Below are 22,406 nucleotides of genomic sequence, written 5' to 3'. Positions count from 1 at the left end.
TGCATTCACACTGGCCACTGACTTCAGAGTGTCTCCTTTGTCTTCAGGGGCTGCCCTTAAATAGGGATTTGCATGTCCTCGCCGTTCTTGTTGTGGTTTTACTTTATTTCATCTAGTGCATATGTATCCAAGCTTTAAAAAAAATTTTAAGGAAAGTATACGTAAACTGGAATCTTTCACAGCTGTTATGTGTGTTTGTTTCTTTTTCAAATTATATTCATGCATATTTTTAATTGAATTCTCACAGTACCCCGGTAGGTGAGTCAGATATCTCCCAGAGACAGCGTTAACATGACATATTCAAAGACGTCCAGAAGCCAGGAGTAGAAGTGAGCTGGAACACTCCTTACCGTGGTGCCCCCAATTCCGTGACTAATCTGTGTCTGACACGTGACCTTCAGTATGTCCGCGGGAGCTGTTTGGAGGTCACACTAGTTAACACTTTAACTTTTCCATAATATTTCATTGTGACTCTTCCAGCTTATCCCTCAGGGATGGACAACTTGATATTCTAACGAGGCTTCCTGTGACTCTTCTCTACTTAGAAGCAGAATTGCTGGGGTGTAGGTCATGTACTTAACTTTGATCTAGAACAGTGTTCTCCAGAGTGGGGTTACCAAATTATCCTTTGAGCAGTGCGCATTCTCGTTTCCCCACACCTGTCCCAGCACCATGTGTCAGGCTTAACCTATGCAAACCTCGTATCTTGTTCCTAACTCTTACTTCCCTTCTAATGAGGTTAAATTTACAGTTTTTAAATTCACCAAAAACTGGTTACCAGCTATTAATAATGACTGTTTGATTACTTTTTCAATGTGTTTTAGATTTGTCAACAGCCTGAGTGTGGAAAGTGTAAAGCCTGTAAGGATATGGTTAAATTTGGTGGCAGCGGAAGGAGCAAACAGGCTTGCCAAAAGAGGAGGTAGGTTTGGCCAACGCTTGTTCTTGAAATGGAGGAAAATGCCAGCTGATGGCAAATAGGCTTTGTGTGGGACAGCTGGGTTGACAGGTACAGAGCAGGCAGGGTCCCTTTGTCTAGCACTGTCACCAGGCCTGTCCCCGATTTCTAAGTAAAACACCTTCAGTTGGTTTTACTTTTTTTTTTTTTTTTATTGCCTGCACCGAGAGGCTTGTGGGATCTTAGTTCCCCGACCAGGGATTGAACCCGGGCCCCAGCAGTGAGAGCACAGAGTCCTAACCAGTGGTTTTACTTTTAAAGAGGACCTTGCTTATAATAACTGACTTTGTAGGTGTCCCAACATGGCCATGAAGGAGGCAGATGATGATGAAGAAGTGGATGACAATATTCCAGAGATGCCATCACCCAAAAAGATGCATCAGGGGAAGAAAAAGAAGCAGAACAAGGATCGGATCTTTTGGGTTGGAGAAGCTGTCAAGGTAATCCAGGAGCAGGCTCTCAGTCATTTTAGTGCTGCCCTTCTGAGAAGCCGGTTGTCTCGTATCTCGCTGCCAGACGTCTTAAGCAGCCTGAGCCCTGCAGCTGAGAAACCTGCCCGTTTGTCCCTGCCCATTTGTCCTGTTAGCGGAGCAGAGCTGACTGAGAGGCCGAGGCCTGTGGTCAAGCACCTGAAATGCATTTTTTTGCTTGTACGCCCAAGGACTCAGTTTTCCTCACACTCCAAAATGGGCTTTTTAAAACTATATATATATATTTATTTAATTTATTTATTTTTGGCTGCGTTGGGTCTTCATTTCTGTGCGTGGGCTTTCTCTAGTTGCGGCGAGTGGGGGCTGCTCTTCGTTGTGGTACACAGGCTTCTCATTGTGGTGGCTTCTCTTTGTTGCGGAGCATGGGCTATAGGCGCATGGGCTCCAGTAGTTGTGGCACGCAGGCTCAGTAGTCGTGGCTCTCGGGCTCTAGAGCACAGACTCAGTAGTCGTGGTGCACGGGCTTAGTTGCTCCACGGCATGTGGGATCTTCCTGGACCAGGGCTCGAACCCATGTCCCTTGCGTTGGCAGGAGGATTCTTAACCACCACGCCACCAGGGAAGTCCCCAAAATGGGCATTTGATACAGTTCTTGGGGTGTCAGGCTGGTTCCCCTTCCAAGCTTGTTTTGAAGAGAGCCTTCACAGTCCTCTCTGGCCTAGGAGTAGGTGTTTGGGGGCACTAGCAGACCATCTCCCGGGGGTTCTGTGGTTACCTGCCTGTCTAAGGGTCAAATCCTTTACCAAAGCTGGAGAGTGAATGTCATCTCAGTGTTGTTCTCTCGATGTCCATAAGGCAAAGATGGTCAGTTTCCTCAACAAGCGTGAGGCCTACCCTGCTGGATGCTGCTCTAGGCCTAGGCATAACTAAGCCCCTGCCTGTGACACATGTACTGTCAGGAGGGCAGGGGGCAGGAAGGGTGCTGGGGCCACGGAGGCTTCTTGGTGGGGCAACATCTGAGCTGAAACCAAAAGGTTGGAGAGTAGCCAGCGCATGAAGGTCTGGGGAGGAACCAGAGCACAGGCCCTGAGGTGGGACCAGCTTTCCTTGTGGGAGAGAAAGAAGGAGGTCCGTGTGGCTAAGGGAGGTGTGAGGAGTGGGGTACGGTGCTATTACAATTGAATGCTAGAATCCCATTTGCTGCTGACACAAGAGGGCAGAGGTGGTGATAGAGGGATGTGAGCGGCCTTTGCTGCAGGCTTCCAGCCAAAGAAGTTGGGTGTTCTCTATAGTAGCCAGGCTGGTAGAGCTCACGGCTTCTTGGAGAAATTGTTATGAGTGATACTTTCCTATAAAGTAACAGGAACTCGCAGGTCAAGCCTAGCACGGACCTTCAAACCCATCCTCACCTGAAATTAAGCTCTTGTTTTCAGACCGATGGGAAGAAGAGTTACTATAAGAAGGTATGCATCGACTCGGAAACCCTGGAAGTGGGGGACTGTGTTTCTGTTATTCCAGATGATTCTTCAAAACCACTGTATTTAGCAAGGTTTGTGTCCTTCCCTCTGCTTGACTTCAGCCCACACTTTCTGTTGAGTAAGTAGGAGGTTCCTATTTTGTAAGAATAGCAGCAGCTCTTTGCCCTATACTAAAACCAAAAAATACATGTCCCCCAAGGAGACTCGGTCCAGATCTGCCGGTCAAGTTAGAACTTCCTTCCCGCCCCCTCTTCCGGCTCCAGGGTCACGGCGCTGTGGGAGGACAGCAGCAACGGGCAGATGTTTCATGCCCACTGGTTCTGTGCTGGGACGGACACAGTCCTCGGGGCCACGTCGGACCCCCTGGAGCTGTTCCTGGTAGACGAATGTGAGGACATGCAGCTTTCATACATTCACAGCAAAGTGCAGGTCGTCTATAAAGCCCCGTCGGAAAACTGGGCCTTGGAGGTGAGTGCCTGGCGCCCCTCGTGTGCCCCTCCTCAATGCGTGGGGTCATCATGGCTGACGGCAGTCTTGTCCCTAGGGAGGCGTGGACCCTGAGGCCCTGATGTCGGAGGGTGACGGAAAGACCTATTTCTACCAGCTTTGGTATGACCAAGACTACGCAAGATTTGAGTCCCCTCCAAAAACTCAGCCAATGGAGGACAACAAGTACAAGTGAGTGCCGCGACTGCGCTCCTGGGCCGCTCTGGTGGTGCTCGTGGACGCCATGCGTCTGCATGAAGCCCTCGAGCTTTTCCCGTGCTTCTCTCTGCTGGGTTTGCTTTCCCCACGTCTTCTGATCGTCTTCCTCACCAACCAAAGAGCAGCCTGACTGGGTTGCAGTGGCTGTAAGTGTGTGGACAGCCTGGTGGGGAGAAGCTGTCCCATCCAGGGACAGGATGTGTCTTTCTGGGTTCCTCAGTGTCTGTACCACAGATCTTGTGTCTTTTCTCGTAAGTGAGATCTTTGATTCCATTTTATTGGAACTGGTGGGGGAATGCTTTTAGGGAAGCTTTTGCTTCTTATAAAGTGTTCAGTGCCCCACGTCTTCCTTTCTAACCTTGGTACCTCACTTGTTTTAACTAAAAGTGGCAGCCGGCACCTCCAGAGCGAGTGGTGTGTGACAGTAAGGCTGACAGGGCTGAGGCTAGGAGGGCTCGCTGCGATGCCTCTGGTGTTTCTCCAGTCAACCTGGAGCTGCCTTTTGGCTTGATCTGTTTTTAAGGCAATCTCTAATTCTCCTTTTAAGGGTTTATTAATCAGAAATAATGTTGCATTTTACCAAATACCTCTTCAGCCTTTAGAGGTAATAGCGTGAACCTCCTCTGACGTTTTGAGTTCCTGTCTTTACCACTGTCTGCATTATCGTTCGTGGTGGATTCTTGACCATATTCTAGACTGTTTGTTAATGTCTTAGGATCGACTACTCAAAAGTGGGGTTGGCTTGTCATTTTCCTATTGTGTGTATCTCTGGGCTTTGGTCCCAAATAAGTGCTTTCAAAGTGTGAACATAAAAGTGCAGGAAAGCCAGTTCCTCCTAACATCTGTAAATCCTTCCTCTTGGTCACCAGAGTCTGGATTAAGCCAGTGGCAGCTGCTTGTAGTCACTACCAGTCACTTAAGGGCCTTTGGTTTCTGTCCTTCACTCCTTCAGGTTCTGTGCAAGCTGTGCACGTCTGGCTGAAATGAGGCAGAAGGAAATTCCCAGGGTCATGGAGCAGCTCGAGGACCTGGATGGCCGGGTCCTCTACAGCTTAGCCACCAAGAACGGCATCCAGTATCGAGTGGGCGATGGCGTGTACCTCCCCCCCGAGGCCTTCACCTTCAAGTGAGTGCCCCTGGCTGCAGTCAGGGCCAGGAGCTCTGGGTCAGTACAGAGCTGGCTCCACAATGTCCCCCACCCCGCAGCCCAGTACCTGCTGCTGCCGAGCTGTCACAGTGTCATCTGCGGTGAGCAGGCGTTATCCAGCCTTCCAGTGCAGAGCGACTATAATTCTGTGGCAGTGAAGCTGTCTGTGAAAGAAGTCAGAGAGCCCGCTGGCTGAGGGAGAGCTTTAGGGGCAGTGGTGGGTTCCTGCCCAGCTGCTCATGGCGGAGAGCCCCTCCCAGTTCCCATCTACCAAGTGGGGAGAGGAGGGCCTTGCCTGCCAGGCCCCTAAGGAATACGTGAGTGAAAAGAAAGTTGCTTATTAGCACAGCGCCTGGCCTAAAGTAAAGGCTGACTGTGAGTTACTTGTTGGTAAATGGGAATTGCACCAAAAGACTTGCGGGACTTCCCTGGTGGCGCACTGATTAAGAGTCCACCTGCCAATATAGGGGACACGGGTTTGATCCCTGGTCCGGGAAGATCCCACATGCCGCGGAGCAACCAAGCCCGCACGCCACAACTACTGAGCCTGTGCTCCGCAACAAGAGAAGCCACCGCAATGAGAAGCCCGCGCACCGCAGCGAAGAGTAGCCCCCGCTCGCCACAACTAGAGAAAGCCCGCACAGCAACGAAGACCCAACACAGCCAAAAATAAATAAAATTTTAAAAAAAGACTTCCACATCAGAGGATTGGCGCTCTTCAGGGAAAAATCAAAGCCACAGATATTGTCCACACTTGATCCATTCCTTGTTCGTTCTAAGAACTAGTGCGTGGTTGGATTTACAACCACCATTTTCTGAGCTTAGTCAGCTCAGTTTCCCGACTTGCAATTCCATTTTCCTCGAGTCCTAATTGGAGCCCAGTCCCCAACCTCCATTCAGTCACCGTACATTACAAAACATCGGTCCTTCCAGGCCCGCACAGTGAGTGTGCATCACGCCCTTTAGCTCCAGTTTTTGGCCTCGAAGGGGAGGACTCCCTGTAGTGCTGTCTACCAGATGCTCCTGGCACAGCTGAAGTGAGAGCACAGGTGTTCAGAGACACCTCTGGAGCCCGTCAGACTTCAGGGGGTCTGATGGGAAAGCACAGCAGCTGCCTCCCTGAGCTGCAGTCTTCAGAGTTTGCAGCCCTGCGGTCTTGGCAGCCTGGCATCTCATTTGCTGGCCTGAGTTAGCCAGTACGCGGTCAGGCCAAATTCGGCTTGCCCAGACCACGAGTCTTCTCCCCATGCCTCTCCCGCATTGCCTCTGGGTCGATGCCTCAGTCAGAGTGTAGGCTATGCCGTGGTAACAACTCTAAAATCACAGAAGTTTACTTCTTGCCTGTACTGTGTGGCCATTGTGGTTCAGGGGACTCGGACTGTTGTGTCACTCAGGGCCCTGGGCTGACGGAGCCCTGCCTTCTCAGGAGTCGGCAGTCAGAGGCGAGGGGAAGCACGCTGGAGGCTCTCCTGGCGCTCAGAGCTCCCGCTCCAAGTGCTTGTGCGTCCCTGCTGCGCACACCTGTAGAGCTGAACGAGCCACACGCCTGCCCTGAGGCTGGGAGCGGGGAGAACCTGAACAGCCTTAGCAACTATCCCCAGAGCACAGATGGAGAGTACCCATTTTAAAGTGTGGGTGAGATTTAGTCTCTAAATCTGGTCTAAGGGTACGTAGCTGCATTAGTTTAAAGTGTTTGAATTTAAGTGGTTATGGTCACTGATCAGTCATGCTGAGACTGCTTTTTAAGGCTTCATGTTCAGTCACTCATAACAGTTGCTTCTCTGCAGCATTAAGCTGTCCAGTCCTGTGAAACGCCCACGGAAGGAGCCTGTGGATGAAGCTCTGTATCCAGAACACTACCGGAAATACTCTGACTACATCAAAGGCAGCAACCTAGATGCCCCTGAGCCGTACCGTATTGGCCGCATCAAAGAGATCTTCTGCAGCAAGAAGAGCAACGGCAGGCCCAACGAGACGGATATCAAGATCAGAGTCAACAAGTTTTACAGGTCGGTGAAGCCTTTGCCCTTCGGGGGGCTCTGCCTGAGGCGGGGTGGTAACCGCACACACACAATGGTGGTCTAAGAGTTGGGTGGAGGTATCTGTTCTTCCAAGTGTTTCTGATTACCTGGAGGGTACCGAGGATGACTACAGCTACATATCACAGCCCTCGCTTTCTCTCTTAAAGCTGCACAGCTTTGTCCAAAAGAAATCTGTGAGCAGAAGTCCAGAGTGTGACAAAGATAGGCGTGGAATGTCCTGGGCTTTGCCTGAGGCGCCCTCAGAACCCTGAGTTCTGTCCGCGTGTCCTGTCTCTGAACACTGTCCGTGTTCCGCCCCCCTCCCCATTCCCCATCCCCCTGTTCTTCTCAGGCCCTCTTCCCTGCTCTGGGGTTTCTCTCTGTCCAATGTCTTGGCTTCACTCAGTCTTTTTCTGGGATCCTAATAATGGTTAGGAGATAACCTGAAACTAATCCATACAGATAGGTCTAAAGTTGCTCCATGTCTTAGCTAATGTACGTGGAAGAGTTTTTGAGGTCTTTGCAATAATCAGTTGAGTAATGAGAAAGAACAAGGAATCTGGCTGTTATAGGCGAATGAAGGCAGCTCTAGACATGCTTTCTAACAGGAGACCAGCAGCTGGTCTTAACACAGGACAAGTTTTTTTGGGCTACACTGGGGGCATAAAGAGCAAGCAAACCATTAGTTGAGTTCATGGCAAGGAACCCCACTTAGTCTGTGGTTAGTGCCAACTAAGGGGGTCAGTAATCAAGGTGACTTGCTGGGGGTGGGGAATGGTCTTTACCCACCGATCATCTGAGCATTGTCAGGAATGTGCCGTTTAATTGCCTGTCAGCTCGAGGCAAAAGAACTAACAAAGACCCTCGCACTCGCAGGCCGGAGAACACGCACAAGTCCACCCCGGCGAGTTACCACGCAGACATCAACCTGCTTTATTGGAGCGACGAGGAGGCTGTGGTGGACTTCAAGGCCGTGCAGGGCCGCTGCACCGTGGAGTACGGGGAGGACCTGCCTGAGTGCCTCCAGGACTTCTCCGCTGGTGGCCCCGACCGCTTCTACTTCCTTGAGGTGGGGCCCTGGGCTTACTGGAGGGAGGGCCTTGGGGTCAGACACAGCCCCCGAGAAAGCAGTTTATCTAGAGTACGAATCTGTGACATTCAAGTTGTTCTGGAATTTGACACTTTGGGCTTAAAACAAAACAGAATGTCACATTTGAGTGTCCTAAGGCAATAGCAATTTTTGAAGACTGTTAAGTGGCCTCTGCTGGCCTGGCCAGTGCCTGTGAGTTAGGGGAAAGTTCCTCTAGCCCTGGGAGATGCAGCCCTGCCCCCAGTGCCTTCAGCCAGGGTTCTGTGTCCAGGCCGGGGCCATACAGCCGAGCCTGTGCCTGGTTATTGAGAGTAGAGCCAGCAGTTTGTTGATTAAGCTAATCACTCTTAAATTGTTTGAGCATGGCTTTTCTGTGATAGGCATGTATCGTTCTAAGATAACCCATGTTTCCCCCAGGTTCCAGTGTGTACAGTCTAACTGTAACACTTGCCTGTTTTTAGAATGAGTAGTCCAGGTACTTGAAATAGCAAGAATTTCGGCCATATAAAATGTGTGTGTTAGTAGAATTTTCCCCTCATCTCTAATGTAATAAAACTCAAAGCACTTTTTGCTTATGGCCATGTTTAGGGAGAAATTAAGTAGATCTTATCAAATTAACTTAAATCGTATTTGTTAGAGAGGGGACTGGTGTTTCTCTTCCAGACTGTTGTGGTTCTTTCCTTCTCAGGCCTATAATGCCAAGAGCAAAAGCTTTGAAGATCCTCCAAACCATGCCCGTAGCCCTGGAAATAAAGGGAAAGGGAAGGGAAAAGGTATGTCGTTACTCCACGGGCTTCTTTTCAAGTCCGTCTCCCATAACTCGATTCTCGTGAATCAGTCAGTATAAAAGAGCAGCCTCTGACGTTACCTCGCTCTGCTGCCGCCAACTCAAAACGAGGCCGTCTCTGAATCACCAGGGTGTTTGAAGAGAGCACGCTAGGGCCCTGATCTGACTTGGGGCCTGTCTTCCGCAGGGAAAAGCAGGACAAAGTCGCAAAGCTCTGAGCCGAGCGAGCTGGAGACGGAAATCAAGCTGCCGAAGCTGCGGACCCTGGATGTGTTTTCTGGCTGTGGGGGTTTGTCGGAAGGGTTCCACCAAGCAGGTAGGCTCTGGGTTTCTCTCCGCACAGCTGCAAAAACCGGACCGGGCGTGTTCTGCCTGGAAGACCTTCCTGGCTCTGGTCACAGTTCTGACTAAAGAGTCTCATATGCTACAGGGTTCGCAGCTCATCTTTGTCCTTGTGTCCCCCAGGCATCTCGGAAACGCTGTGGGCCATCGAGATGTGGGACCCCGCGGCCCAGGCGTTCCGGCTGAACAATTCCGGGTCCACGGTGTTCACAGAGGACTGCAACGTCCTGCTGAAACTGGTCATGGCCGGGGAGGTGACCAACTCCCGCGGCCAGAAGCTGCCGCAGAAGGGAGACGTGGAGATGCTGTGTGGCGGGCCTCCTTGCCAAGGCTTTAGCGGCATGAACCGCTTCAACTCTCGAACATACTCTAAGTTCAAGAACTCCCTGGTGGTCTCCTTCCTCAGGTAAACAGGCTAGAATTCCCTCTGCGTTCGGTGCTGCCCCAGGGTGACTAGACGGCTGGTCCCGGGGCTGCGCCGTAGGCGTGCCAGGGCCGAGCAGTAACTGCTTTAGCCTTCGCACCTGCTGAAGGCGGAGTGCTGAGTGAGACGCCGGTCTTTGCCTTCAGGAAGTTCACGGCTGCCCCTCCGCTAGGGAGAGACCTTGAGAGTTGGCAGGTGCGTCTTGACAAACGTCAAGCATTTGGGAGTGGCTTCTGGCAGAGTAGGTCTCCTCCTCTCTCGTCTCTCCCGCCTCCACAGCTACTGCGACTACTACCGGCCCAGGTACTTCCTCCTGGAGAATGTCAGGAACTTCGTCTCCTTCAAGCGCTCCATGGTCCTGAAGCTCACGCTCCGCTGCCTGGTCCGCATGGGCTACCAGTGCACCTTCGGCGTGTTGCAGGTGGGCCCCCCGGGCAGGGGCAGAGCGGGCAGACGTGTGTGGCCGGAGAAAGGGCTGAGCAGTCCCTGGACAGCGGCAAGCTGTCTCAAAGGGAAAGTAGATCTGAGAGGGGCCACAGTGTGGTGACGTGCAGCGCGGGCGAGGGCTGGGGAGGCGGCTGCCGGGCCCCTCCCATCCAGCTTCCGTAGTGTCTCGGCCTCACTGACCAACCTTGTTGGTAGCCGTGTTCTTTCCCTTGTGACCGTGGGCTGCCAGGCAGGTGGCATGGCTCCTGGTGTCTCCTCTGGCCGCTCTTCTCCCCAAGTGCTCCTTCATGTGCTGTTTAAAGAGCTGGCTGGGATCGCCAGCAGGGTTCACTCCCATCTTCTCCAGGGGCTACCGACCACCTCCTGGGATCTTTCGTCCTCTTCTCCGGTCCCACCTCCTGTTAGGCATGAGCCCGTGGGTTAACTAGGGGCTCTCTGGGTGAGCTCCACACCAGCCAGACGCCCCAGAAAGTCAGGTGCTGCGGACCCCAGCCCTTCGCCCAGCTGCTCGGAGGTGCCCACTGACCATGTGTGTGTCTGGCCCTCTCCCGCGCAGGCTGGTCAGTACGGCGTGGCCCAGACGCGGAGGCGGGCCATCATCCTGGCCGCGGCCCCCGGAGAGCAGCTCCCTCTGTTCCCGGAGCCGCTGCACGTGTTCGCGCCCCGGGCCTGCCAGCTGAGTGTCGTAGTCGACGACAAGAAGTTTGTCAGCAACATCACCAGGTAGGAGCACCCCCGCCCAGCCCGCTGTCCTGGCGCTTGTGAGCCTTCCCCGGCGAGGCCTGGTGCGGGTGGACCTCTGTGAAGAGGCCCGAGCCGAGGAGACAGTGTTAGCGAGGGCAGACAGCGCCGCGTCCGGCCTGCCCTGCGAGTGCTCTGCCACCTCTGCTCTCGTTCTGACCCCGAGTGCCCTGTGTCCGGGGCAGTGGCCAGAAGCCTGGCCGCAGTCACGGGCAGAGCCCACGCTATAGCCTGTCCCCTTTTCCGATGGGGTCTGAGAAGAATGCTGCCCCTGTGACCTCGGGCGGCCCTTTGACCCCGAGCGGTCCTTTGACCCCGAGCCGGGTTGCCTTCTCTGGAGAAGACAGTGCCAGCAGTCGGGGGATGGCAATTGTGACTCACACACATGATAGCTGTGTGTGTCCCCAGAGGTGCCACAGTCTGTGCTCTGTTGCAGGTTGAGCTCGGGTCCGTTCCGAACCATCACCGTGCGGGACACGATGTCCGACCTTCCCGAGATTCGGAACGGAGCTTCGGCGCAGGAGATCTCGTACAACGGGGAGCCTCAGTCCTGGTTCCAGAGGCAGCTCCGGGGCTCGCAGTACCAGCCCATCCTCAGGGACCACATCTGTAAGGTAACGTCACCTCCATAGAGCAGGGCCTCCTCCCAGCGGCCTCCCAGGAACAGCTCTGTGGTTGGAGCCCAGCCAGGGCTTGTGGGGGAAGCGGGGTCTGGTCTCGGCCCCCTTCCAGCTCCTTCTGCTCTTGGCCCCTAACCCAAAATCCGCTACCTCAGCCGGCCCCCAGCCTCACATCTCACTGCCTCCTGCTTCTCCTTGCACCCCACCCCCGCCCCAGTACATGGTCCTGGAAAGTGTCAATCAGAGCTTATACTCTGCCTAGAATCGGGCTAGAATGGTGTGTCTGGCCATCGTCTCCTATGACTGGTCTTGTCTCTCAGCACCGCTGTTCTCTGGGTATCTCCCAAACGCACCAAACCCCAGCTCTCCCCGCCGCCGGCTCCTCCTGTCCTGCAGGGCTCAGCTCCAACGTCACCTCCTCAGTAGCCCCGCACTTGCCCGAAGCCGTCCCTTCACCCGTTCCCCCGTCGTTCACATCCCTGCTCTGGTGTCTTCATGGCACGTGTGTAACCCCCAGGTTGTCGATTGGGGTCACTGCTTGTCTCCCACAGTGGGATACAAGCCCCTTGGGGCCCTGGTCACCGTGGTATGCCCAGTGCCCAGTACTGTGGCGCCCAGCCCACTGCATGTGGTCAGGTGCTCCCTGAGCTCAGCGACAGCTGGGCCTGCTCTGCTCTTCCAGGACATGAGCGCGTTGGTGGCTGCTCGCATGCGGCACATCCCTCTAGCCCCGGGCTCAGACTGGCGTGACCTGCCAAACATCGAGGTGCGGCTCTCTGATGGCACCTTGGCCAGGAAGCTGCGGTACAACTACCACGACAAGAAGAACGGCTGCAGCAGCGCCGGGGCTCTCCGCGGGGTCTGCTCCTGCGTGGAAGGTTTGTGCCCTGGCCTCCAGGTGTGGCTTCCTCAAGTTTGGTGTGAAGCCCCAGCCCCCTTAGGCTCTGCAGCGGGGCGGTGGGCTCAGGGTTTCTCAGCAGGAGATGCCGGGGCTGCCGCGCAGGAACCCAGCAGCCCTGGGTGGGGTGCAGACTCGCCAAGCCTGGGTGTCCCTGCTGCGCACGGCTGCTGAGGACAGGGTCCGTGATGAAGCTCTGCCTGGCAAACGGGGACTGTCGGCTGCTGTATCATCCCGTTCCGTCAGCACAGCCCCATCGCAGCCCTCTCTTCCAACAGGCAAAGCCTGTGACCCTGCGGCCAGACAGTTCAACACCCTCATTCCCTGGTGCCTGCCCCACACCGGGAACAGGCACAACCACTGGGCCGGCCTCTATGGACGGCTCGAGTGGGACGGCTTCTTCAGCACGACCGTCACCAACCCCGAGCCCATGGGCAAGCAGGTAGGTCTGAGGGCCACTTGGGCCTGGGCGGGGACGGAGGCACGGGCTTCGCGGCTGGGCCGGCCCTCCTCGCCGCCTCCTGCCTCTGCGCCCCGGCCCGGGGTGGGCTTCCCGTGGCCCCGTCTCCTTCCCACCCACATCGCACCTCTTGCCCCCAGGGCCGCGTGCTCCACCCAGAGCAGCACCGCGTCGTGAGTGTGCGGGAGTGCGCCCGCTCTCAGGGCTTCCCCGACACCTACCGGCTGTTCGGCAACATCCTGGACAAGCACCGGCAGGTCAGTGGAGCGGAGTCGGCCCGGGTCTCCTCCCCGCTGAGGAGGGGCGAGCGGCACCGCGCACGAAGCAGCCCTGGCCGGAGGGAGACCAGGGGGTCGGGGGTCGGTGGGGAGCTTGACTCGCAGTCACTTTCTAGGGGACGCTGAGCCCCCAGAGCTGGGGGCTGACTGGCCTCAGCACTCCCACGAGGGGGTGGTCAGGAAGGAGGGACCCTGTCCCCGGGACCCAGGGCGCTCCCGGGTCAGGCGGAGTCGCCAAGTGTGTCGGGTGCCGTGGACAGCTGAGGCACATTTCGCCCAAAGGAAAGTTCCAGTGCATTGCAGAGAGCAGACGAAATACCCGGTGGTGAAAACTCCCTGTTGCTAAGGGTTGAAACGAACTAATAATTCCTCCTGTTTCTCAGAGTGTTCGGTTTGGCTGTTAATGAAATGTATTTCCAAGGAGCGCAGGCATGTGGCTGAAAAGGCCAGCAGTGCCTGGGGGTTACAGCGAGACCCTCCCATTTCACCCCTCTCACCCCTCTCGGCCATCCTGTGCTCTGGGAGCAGAGCTCTCAGCTAGTAGTGAAACATAGTAGCTTCCATGTCCAGATTCTAAGATTTTCTAAAGCCCTTTAAAGGCCCCCTTCTCCGAGTGGTGCTTGACCTGCTGGTGTTTGGGGCGGGAGGGTGGGCTGGGTGGAGGGTCTGAGTGCCATCCTGAGGGAAGGGCTTTGGAGGCCTGTGTGAGCCTGAGACCGGGGGCCCAGTGCCCGTGTCCGAGTGGAGGCTAGCGCTGACTCCAGCCATGCCGAACCACATGTCGCCCTCCTTCCCTCCTGCAGGTGGGTAACGCTGTGCCACCGCCACTGGCCAAAGCCATCGGCTTGGAGATCAAGCGCTGTATGATGGTCAGAGCGCGAGAGAGCACCTCAGGTATGGTAGGGAGCGGTGGGGACAGCAGGGGTTTGGCTTTAGGCTCTGAGACTGGGGCGAGTCACCCACCCTCCCTGGTGGCCTTGCGTCTCTCAGGGTTGCTCTGAGATGAGTGAGCGTGTGGGTAAGCACGGAGCACTGGGGCCCGGCACGCAGTGGACGAGTGGTCAGATTTCGGGGTGCTTGGCTCTGTCCTGCTAAGTGAGTCTGGGTCGGCTGCGCCCGCCTCAGACACTAGCCCATAACCCAGGTGGTCTGGAAACCTTTAGGGAGCACCTGAGCAGTGTTCAGTCTCTGAATGCTGGTGCAGAGCTGCTGCAGGTTCTTATGAGGTGGTCCTTTTAGTGTCAACGCCTGGGCATTAACGTAGTTCCTGGTCCACGTACCTGATGTGCTTGCCTATTGCTTCGTGTAACATTACATTACATACTCTCCCTTTTATATCTCTTCAGTTAAAATCAAGGAGGAGACTGCTAAGGACTAGTTCTGCCCTCCAATCGCCTTTGTTTCTGGCACCGGAGATCCCCAACGTGCACTGATATTGTTGTATTTTTAACATGTCAATCTGTCAGTTCAGATGTGTTGTACACGGTGTTTGTGGCCTTGGCTGACATGAAGCTCTTTTGTGAGATTTGCTTATCGACTAATTTGACTTAGTGATGAAACTGTGCAGTACTTTGTCCGTTCTGGATTTTAAAAGTTTTTTATTATGCATTATATCAAAGTTACCACTGTATGAGTGGAAATTAAGACTTTATGTAGTTTTTATATGTTGTAATATTTCTTCAAATAAATCTCTCCTATAAATCACCCTGGGTGATGACTCCTGATTTGCCAGGGACTTCTGGCCGCCTCTCAGCTGAGGCTGGATGAGAGTGGGCTCCTCAGTGTCGCAGGTGACCCCGCGGAGGCCTCATCTGAAGTTAGACGTCCCACGCCTGTTTGGGGTGGGGGTGATGGCTCAGTTCTGGCCAATACGATGCAAGTGGAACTTGCTGGTGCGGTTTCCCAGAACGCCCTTTAAAGGAAGAATCTTGGACTCCCCGTGGCCTTGTAGCCCTGGGCTGTGATGCCTGGCAAGGCAGCAACTGTCCTGTGACCGTGAGGCCAGAAGCCCCATGCAATGGATGGTGGAGCAAAAAGAGTCACTCGTAGCCCTGGCCTGCCACCCCCAGGCAGAGCCCTTATTTGTTTAAGCATCTGGGAGGTGGGCTTTCCATACTTTCACCCTGACTCAGTCCTACTGAATTCTGAGATGAACGACCCTTTTCTTTGATTTGTCTTTGGGAAAAGACCTGCTATAAAATGACGACAAAGCAGAAGCAGACAAAGACATGTGAGTCACCAGCACACACAACCCAAAGGGCCGCTGTTAGAATGTCAAGTAACACCTGCCCCACCACCTCTACGTGTGCTTTTAGGAAAGCACTTGGTGGCATCTCAACTATAACTGTCCATGTAAGTCACGGGTGCCTTAATCATAAGACTAAGGGACTAGGACTTCCCTGGTGGCGCAGTGGTTAAGAATCCACCTGCCAGTGCAGGGGACACGGGTTTGATCCTTTGTCCGGGAAGATCCCACATAACGCAGAGCAACTAAGCCCGTGCGCCACAACTACTGAGCCTGCGCTGTAGAGCCCGAAAGCCACAACTACTGAGCCCTCGTGCCACAACTACTGAAGCCCGTGCACCTAGAGCCTATGCTCCGCAACAACAGAGGCCACCGCAATGAGAAGCCTGCGCTCGCCGCAACTAGAGAAAGCCACGTGCAGCAACAAAGACCCAACGCAGCCAAATCAATCAATCTATCAATCTGAAAAAAAAAGACCAAGGGACTAGAGATAATTCAAATGTAAAATTTAAGCTCCTTCATGGTAATTAAGATGTTCCCTCTTCTCTTGTAAACGACACTGCACTGAACATCCTTGTATGGACTCTTCCATTGTATCCTTTAAGGAAATATGTAGAGAGCTTCCTGGATCACTGAGTATAAATGTTTTCATATTTCCCTTTCAGGTCATGTGGCTGACCTACCCCCCTGGAGAGGTTTTAATGCTTCTCCCACCAACAGTGCCACCTGGACTTTACCCTACCCTGGCTTTTGCCTCTTCGATCCTTGTCAATGGAATAGTGAGTCTTGTTAGCAATTTTTTTTTTTTTTTGGCCACGTGCATGGCTTGCAGAATTAGTTCCCCAGTCAGGGACTGAACCCTGGCCCTCGGCAGTGAAAGCGCGTGGGGTCCTAACCACTGGAACACCAGGGAATTCCCTTGTTAGCATTTTTTAGGAGTGATTCAACCCTCCCAAGTGTCTGGTGGCCACTGGAATTTGTTCCTTATCTCCGTGGTGACACATGCTGTAACCTTCGTCCTTGCTAGGGGCTGTCCCCTGCTTGTGTTACTTTCATCTTGAGTCATCCTATCTTTGCTGTAAAGAGACTTTATTTTTAGGGATTAGATTTATATTTGTCTGCTCTTCTATTTTTTTAGAGCCTATTCAGAAAGGCCTTCCCTACCCCTAAATCAAACTAGTGTTTTCTTCCATTATTTCTGTGACATCTTAACATATGAATCATTTTTATGTGGCAGGAAATTGACATCTCAACTTATTTTTTCAACAGGTAACGAACGCAAATGGTAAACACAACAGCTCAACATGGTAAAGTTCCCCTGTCAGATTTTATTGTTTAGCTATATGTTCTGTTCTGGTTTTTTTTTTAAGCTAAAAACGCATGAAAAAGTATATCGTGGGTACAGTGAAAAGTATGCTAAGTCTTCATTCCCAGGCCCCCTGACCAAGACACCAAATCCTTGTCTTTCCAAAGTCCTTCTGTGCCCGAGTGCAGGTGTGTGTGTCTATCTTTGCTACAAATAAATGGTGGCATCGATTATAAGCGCTTTGCACTTTGAAGGTTGTTCTACCTAGGAGTGTCTCACTGGATTCCCATTGTAAACTGAGGTCTAATATGAAATGCACAAGTCCTGGGTGTGCAGCAGTTTATTCCGGTAAATGAATCAGTCTGAGGACCGACATCCTTATCAGACTATAGAATGTTTCCATCACCCCAGAATTCCCCTGTGTCCCTTCCCAGTTCAGTATCCCCCTTTGCCACCACCACCAGGCAACCTCTGGTCCACGTCCATCTTCATGGATGACTTTCACCTGTTGGTGCAGTGTGGGCTTCTCTGTCTGGCTGCTTTCACTCAGCCTAATGGTTTTGAGATTCACCCATGTTGCTAACGTATAATTGGTAGTTGGTCCCTCCTTCTAACTATGCAGAAGGAATGCCCTTATTTTAAACCTCATCAGTCTGTGTTTTAAAGTCTTCATACAGATATTACAAGTTTCTTAACTCAATTCCTAGGTATTTAATCCTTTTATTACTAATGTATGCAGGATGTTATTTTCCAAACAGTGGTCCTTTGCCTACAGAAAGATTACTGACTTTGTATTTTCTATTTTATATATATATATATATATATATATATATATATATTTTTTTTTTTTTTTTTTTTTTTTTTTTTTGTGGTACGCGGGCGTCTCACTGTTGTGGCCTCTCCCGTTGCGGAGCACAGGCTCCAGACACGCAGGCTCAGCAGCCATGGCTCACGGGCCTAGCCGCTCCGCGGCATGTGGGATCCTCCCGGACCGGGGCACGAACCCGCATCCCCTGCATCGGCAGGCAGACTCTCAACCACTGCACCACCAGGGAAGCCCTATATATATATTTTTTAACTTAGCCAACTTACTGAATTCCATCATTTTTATGATACTTTTCCAGTTGAGGTCATCGTTTCAGGTATTCAGTATGCTACCGGGAACAATCTGAGGAGCACGTTAGCATAAAGAGTGCAAACAGTGTTCTGTGGCTCAGCCCTTGGGTCTCAGCTGGGTGGTGGGCTGTCCCTCAGGGGTGCAGTTCCAGGGGTGGCCCAGGGTATACCTGCCTGTGAGGTATACCCACCTCCATGCACCCCGAGCTCGCTGGCCTGAGCCAGGCTTGTGGACCTAGGGGGTGCTGCTGTGCTTGGGTGGGCCAGAGTGAGGGGACACTGCTGCCAGCAGGTAGCTCCTGCCACCCTGGCCGACTGGCAGGGAAATTGTTCCTTCCATCAGGGTGGAAGTTGAGCCTTTTCTGGGGAGAATAGTGATGGTAGTAGATTGGCGTACATGTACTCTATTTTTGTAAATTGAAGTATAGCTGATTTACAATGTTGTGTTAATTACTGCTGTACAGCAAAGTGACTCAGTTATACATTTATATACGTTCTTTTTTTATATATATTCTTTTCCCTTATGGCTTATCAAAGGATATTGAATATAGTTCTCTGTGCTATACAGTAGGACCTTGTTGTTCATCCAATCTATATATAAAAGCTTCCATCTGCTAACCCCAGCTACCCACTCCATCCCTCCCCCAACCCCCTCCTCTTGTAGACCACAAGTCTGTTCTCTATGTCATGTCTGTGAGTCTGTTTCTGTTTCGTTGATAGGTTCATTTGTGTCATATTTTAGCTTCCACATATAAGTGATATCATATGGTATTTGTCTTTCTCTTTCTGATTTATTTCACTTAGCATGATAATCTCTAGTTGCATCCATGTTGCTGCAAATGGCATTATTTTGTTCTTACTTATAGCTGAGTAGTAGTCCATTGTATATATGTACCACATCTTCTTTATCCATTCATCTGTTGATGGACATTTAGGTGAATAGTGACATTTATTGTGAATAGTGCTGCAATGAACATAGGGGTGGATGTATCTTTTTGAATTAGAGTTTTGTCCAGATATATGCCCAGAATTGCTGGATCATATAATTTTTTTTAAAGATTTTTTTGATGTGGACCATTTTTAAAGTCTTTACTGAATTTGTTACAATATTGTTTTTGTTTTATGTTTTATTTTTTTGGCCACAAGGCATGTGGGATCTTAGTTCCCTGACCAGGGAACGAACCCACACCCCCTGCATTGGAAGGTGAAGTCTTAACTACTGGACCTCCAGGGAAGTCCCAAATTGTAAGTAACCCCCTAGGTAATTCTATGTTTAGTTTTCTGAGGAACCTCCGTACTGTTTTTCACAGTGGCTGCAGATTGGCATACATTTAATCAATGGAAATCCACTGGTGCTCAAAACCTCATTACCGGACTTCCCTGGTGGTGCAGCGGTTAAGAATCCACCTGCCAGTGCAGGGCACACGTGTTCGACCCTGGTCTGGGAAGATCCCACATGCCATGGGGCAACTAAGCCCGTGCACCACAACTACTGAGCCTGCGCTCTAGAGCCCGCAAGCCACAACTAGTGAGCCCACGTGCCACAACTACTGAAGCCCGTGCACCTAGAACCTGTGCTCCACAACAAGAGAAGCCACGCAATGAGAAGCACGTGCACCGCAACGAAGAGTAGCCCCCGCTCACCTCAACTAGAGAAAGCCCGTGCGCAGCAATGAAGACCCAGCACAGCCAAAAATAAATAAATAAAATTAACAAAGAAACACACACAAAAAAACCTCATTACCATTTGAGGTGACTATTCACAAATGCCCCCTTTTTTTTTTCGGCCACACAGCACGGCTTGTGGGATCTTAGTTCCCTGACCAGGGATCGAACCCAGGCCCTAGCAGTGAAAGCACTGAGTCCTAATCACTGGACTGCCAGGGAATTCTCAGAAGTTCCTTCCTTTTTTTTTAAAATAGTTTTTAAAATTATTTTTTAAATAAATTTATTTGTTTATTTTTGGCTGCGTTGGGTCTTCATTGCTGTGCGTGGGCTTTCTCTAGTTGCGGTGAGTGGGGGCTGCTCTTCATTGAGGTGAATGGGCTTCTCACTGCAGTGGCTTCTCTTGCTGCGGAGCACAGGCTCTAGGCGCGCGGGATTCAGTAGTTGTGGCTTGTGGGCTCTAGAGTGCAGGCTCAGCAGTTGTGGTGCATGGGCTTAGTTGCTCTGTGGCATGTGGGATCTTCCAGGACCAGAGCTCAAACCTGTGTCTCCTGAACTGGCAGCTGGATTCTTCACCACTGCATCACCAGGGAAGTCCCTCGTTTTTAAAACTGAATAGTATTCCATTGGATGGATGGACCACATTTTGTTCATTCATCCGTTGATGGACTCTGTGGTTGCTTCCACCTTTTGGCTAGTGTAAATCATGCTGCTATGAATGTGGATGTACAAATATCTGTTTGAGACCCCCCCCTTTTTTTTTTTAATCTTTTGGCCATGCCGCATGGCATGTGGGATCTTAGTTCCCCGACCAGGGATCGAACCCGTGCCACCCGCAATGGAAGCGTGGAGTCTTAACCACTGGACTGCCAGGGAAGTTCTGAGACCACACTTGCAATTCCCAGTAGAATTGCTGGGTCGTATTTCTATTCTACAGTAATTCTATTTCTAATTTTTTGTGGACCTGTCATACTGTTTTCCACAACAGAAGGGGTTTTTTTTTGGTCTTTTTTTAAATGAAATAAATATTCAAGGCACAGCGGAAGCCCATTTGTGTAACTCTCGGATCCCCGTCTGCTACTTCCCCAGACACAACCACTATGAAAGTGTTGGTCTGTCTCCTTCCTGTCTATGTTTTCCCACAGTTATCATGTCCCTAAACTCAGTTATTCTCTGTGTGTTCAGAAACATTAGGTTAATCTTTTCTACCACACATATCTATCTGCAACCTGCTTTTCTCCCTCAAGCATGTTGGCAGTTTTTAAAAAGCAAGCTATAGAAAAAGAGACACTGAATCCTACGACTGCCAAAACGAATGGTCAGCACTTGTTTCCTCTTTTTGTGTCATGAGGAAGCCTTTCTAACACCCCATCATCACCACAGTGACCATGATCACACACATGTGTAATGTGCCTGTCAGCTTTGTCCACACTGACATGCAATCGTTTGCAACTACTAATCAAAAACTTACACAGACATCGTCACACAGCCACTGATCTACCGCTGACTATTCCAGTCCAGGTTCCGCGGCTGGGCATGCACGTAGCAATAAGACAGACCAATGCCTCCCCTGTCTGTCTCAAGAACAAGACAGGCAGGCAAACTCCACAACGAACAAGGGGATTTGAAAGAGTGAGAACTGCTACAATCAAAATAAATCAGAGAATTGGGATGGAGTGACTCTGATCTTTGCTTTGTTCCTCTCCAGATTTTATTATTAAAATGCACAGATCTTACATGTGCACCTGGATCTTTTTAAAGGATCTGACCCTTTTATTTTTAAGGGTAGCTGGAGTTTTTATGTGTGTGTTTGTCTGTGTCATCAACCGCCCAGATCAAGATGGAGAAAAGTCCCATCACCTGCCTGGAACCCCTCGCAAGTGGGTCCCATCCCCATTAAGAGATGGTCACAGTTCTGATTTCTGTTACTATGCATTAGTTTCGCCTGTCTGAGAATTTCACACCAATGGAATCATATGGTATCTATTCTTTTGTGTCTGTGACATGCATCCGTGTCACCGTGCATCAATGTCATTTGCCCCTCTTTATTGCTACGTGGTACTCCATTGTAGAGATGGAACACAGTTTTTTGTCCATCCATTCGTTGATGGACGTTGGAGTTGTGTTATGACCTGAACTGTGTCCCCCCGAAATTCATACGTTGAAGCCCTAACCCCCAGTACCTCCGAATGTGAGTGTATTTGGAGATAGAGTCTTTAAAGAAGTGATTGAATTAAAATGAGGTCATTAGGATTTGCAGCAGCATGGATGGACCTAGAGATTATCATACTAAGTGAAGAAAGAGAAGTACCATAAGGTATCAGTTACATGTGGGATCCAAACTGTGATACAAATGAACTTACGAAACAAAAACAGATTCACGGATATAGAACACAAATTTATGGTTACCAAAGGGGAAAGGGGGTAGGGGAGGGATAAATTAGGAGTTTGGGATTAGCAGATACAAAGTACTATATATAAAATAGATACAACAGGGAATTATATTCAATATCCTATAATAAACCATATTATAGGATATAATAAAACCTCCCTGCCTCCCTGTCTCTCCCTCTCCGGGAGGGAGGGAGGGAGAGGGAGAGACAGAGGGAGGCAGGAGAGGGAGAGAGGGAGAGGGAGGGGCAGAGAGGGAGGGAGGAGAGGAAGCAGGGAGAAATCAGAGAAAGAACACACCATCTACATTTCTGTCAAATGACACCGGGGATCCTTACACAACCAGGAGAAAATAACACAGCGAGGCTCTTTCTCAGCTGGAACTGGAACTGCAGACGGGGCCAGACACCACCAGGCTGGCCACACATGTCCAGCCGCTGCTCCAGCCCCGTGAGACCGGTCACCGGGGCTCTGAATGTCTGTTCCAGGGAGCTGAGGTTCACCCTCTCGCCTGGGAGGCCGGGTGAAGACAGCAGGGCCCCGGACTGGACACACAGGGGGAAAAGCAGCCCCACAGCACAGCTTGTGCGAGCAGATTCAGCCGCCAGATTCCAGAGGCCCGGGATCCCCCTGTGGCCTGTGAAACCCAGGAGCCACGTGGGTCTTGCTGCCAGGGACAGCGGCTTGGGGAACAGAAGTTAGGGCAGCAGAAGTTGGCGTGATGGACCTGAAGCATCTGCCTGGGTCCGCGTGCATCTGTGGCTGTCCCCGAAATCTAGCCGCCCAGAGGCAAACGAGGTGTCACATCTTATGCAGCAGCCTGTTACACAGAAGCGGTGAGGATGCTCAGCCCCGT

General features: G+C 51.6%; 1 protein-coding gene across 5 annotated transcripts in view; it reads left to right on the top strand.

Annotated features, from left to right (window-relative positions):
* Positions 1-14,531, top strand: part of DNMT1 (DNA methyltransferase 1) — a 42,431-nt gene extending 27,900 nt beyond the window's left edge. For all 5 annotated transcript variants that reach the window (XM_033401044.2, XM_012535842.3, XM_033401046.2 and 2 more), the window contains 19 exons: positions 825-922; positions 1,251-1,398; positions 2,823-2,938; positions 3,131-3,335; positions 3,412-3,545; positions 4,525-4,698; positions 6,507-6,728; positions 7,617-7,809; positions 8,519-8,603; positions 8,805-8,933; positions 9,083-9,365; positions 9,663-9,804; positions 10,387-10,553; positions 11,008-11,185; positions 11,874-12,069; positions 12,368-12,531; positions 12,690-12,806; positions 13,631-13,721; positions 14,174-14,531. In XM_033401044.2, coding sequence (XP_033256935.1) covers positions 825-922; positions 1,251-1,398; positions 2,823-2,938; positions 3,131-3,335; positions 3,412-3,545; positions 4,525-4,698; positions 6,507-6,728; positions 7,617-7,809; positions 8,519-8,603; positions 8,805-8,933; positions 9,083-9,365; positions 9,663-9,804; positions 10,387-10,553; positions 11,008-11,185; positions 11,874-12,069; positions 12,368-12,531; positions 12,690-12,806; positions 13,631-13,721; positions 14,174-14,205 — 2,874 coding nt within the window. In that variant the 3' untranslated portion in view covers positions 14,206-14,531. The remainder of the gene's footprint in view (positions 1-824; positions 923-1,250; positions 1,399-2,822; positions 2,939-3,130; positions 3,336-3,411; positions 3,546-4,524; positions 4,699-6,506; positions 6,729-7,616; positions 7,810-8,518; positions 8,604-8,804; positions 8,934-9,082; positions 9,366-9,662; positions 9,805-10,386; positions 10,554-11,007; positions 11,186-11,873; positions 12,070-12,367; positions 12,532-12,689; positions 12,807-13,630; positions 13,722-14,173) is intronic.
* Positions 14,532-22,406: the final 7,875 nt, after the last annotated feature.

This window comes from Orcinus orca, chromosome 3 (genome assembly GCF_937001465.1).
Source record: "Orcinus orca chromosome 3, mOrcOrc1.1, whole genome shotgun sequence".
NCBI classification, from domain to species: Eukaryota; Metazoa; Chordata; class Mammalia; order Artiodactyla; family Delphinidae; genus Orcinus; species Orcinus orca.
The sequence above is the reverse complement of the archived record's forward strand: the minus strand, read 5'-3'. Positions and strand labels throughout refer to the sequence as shown.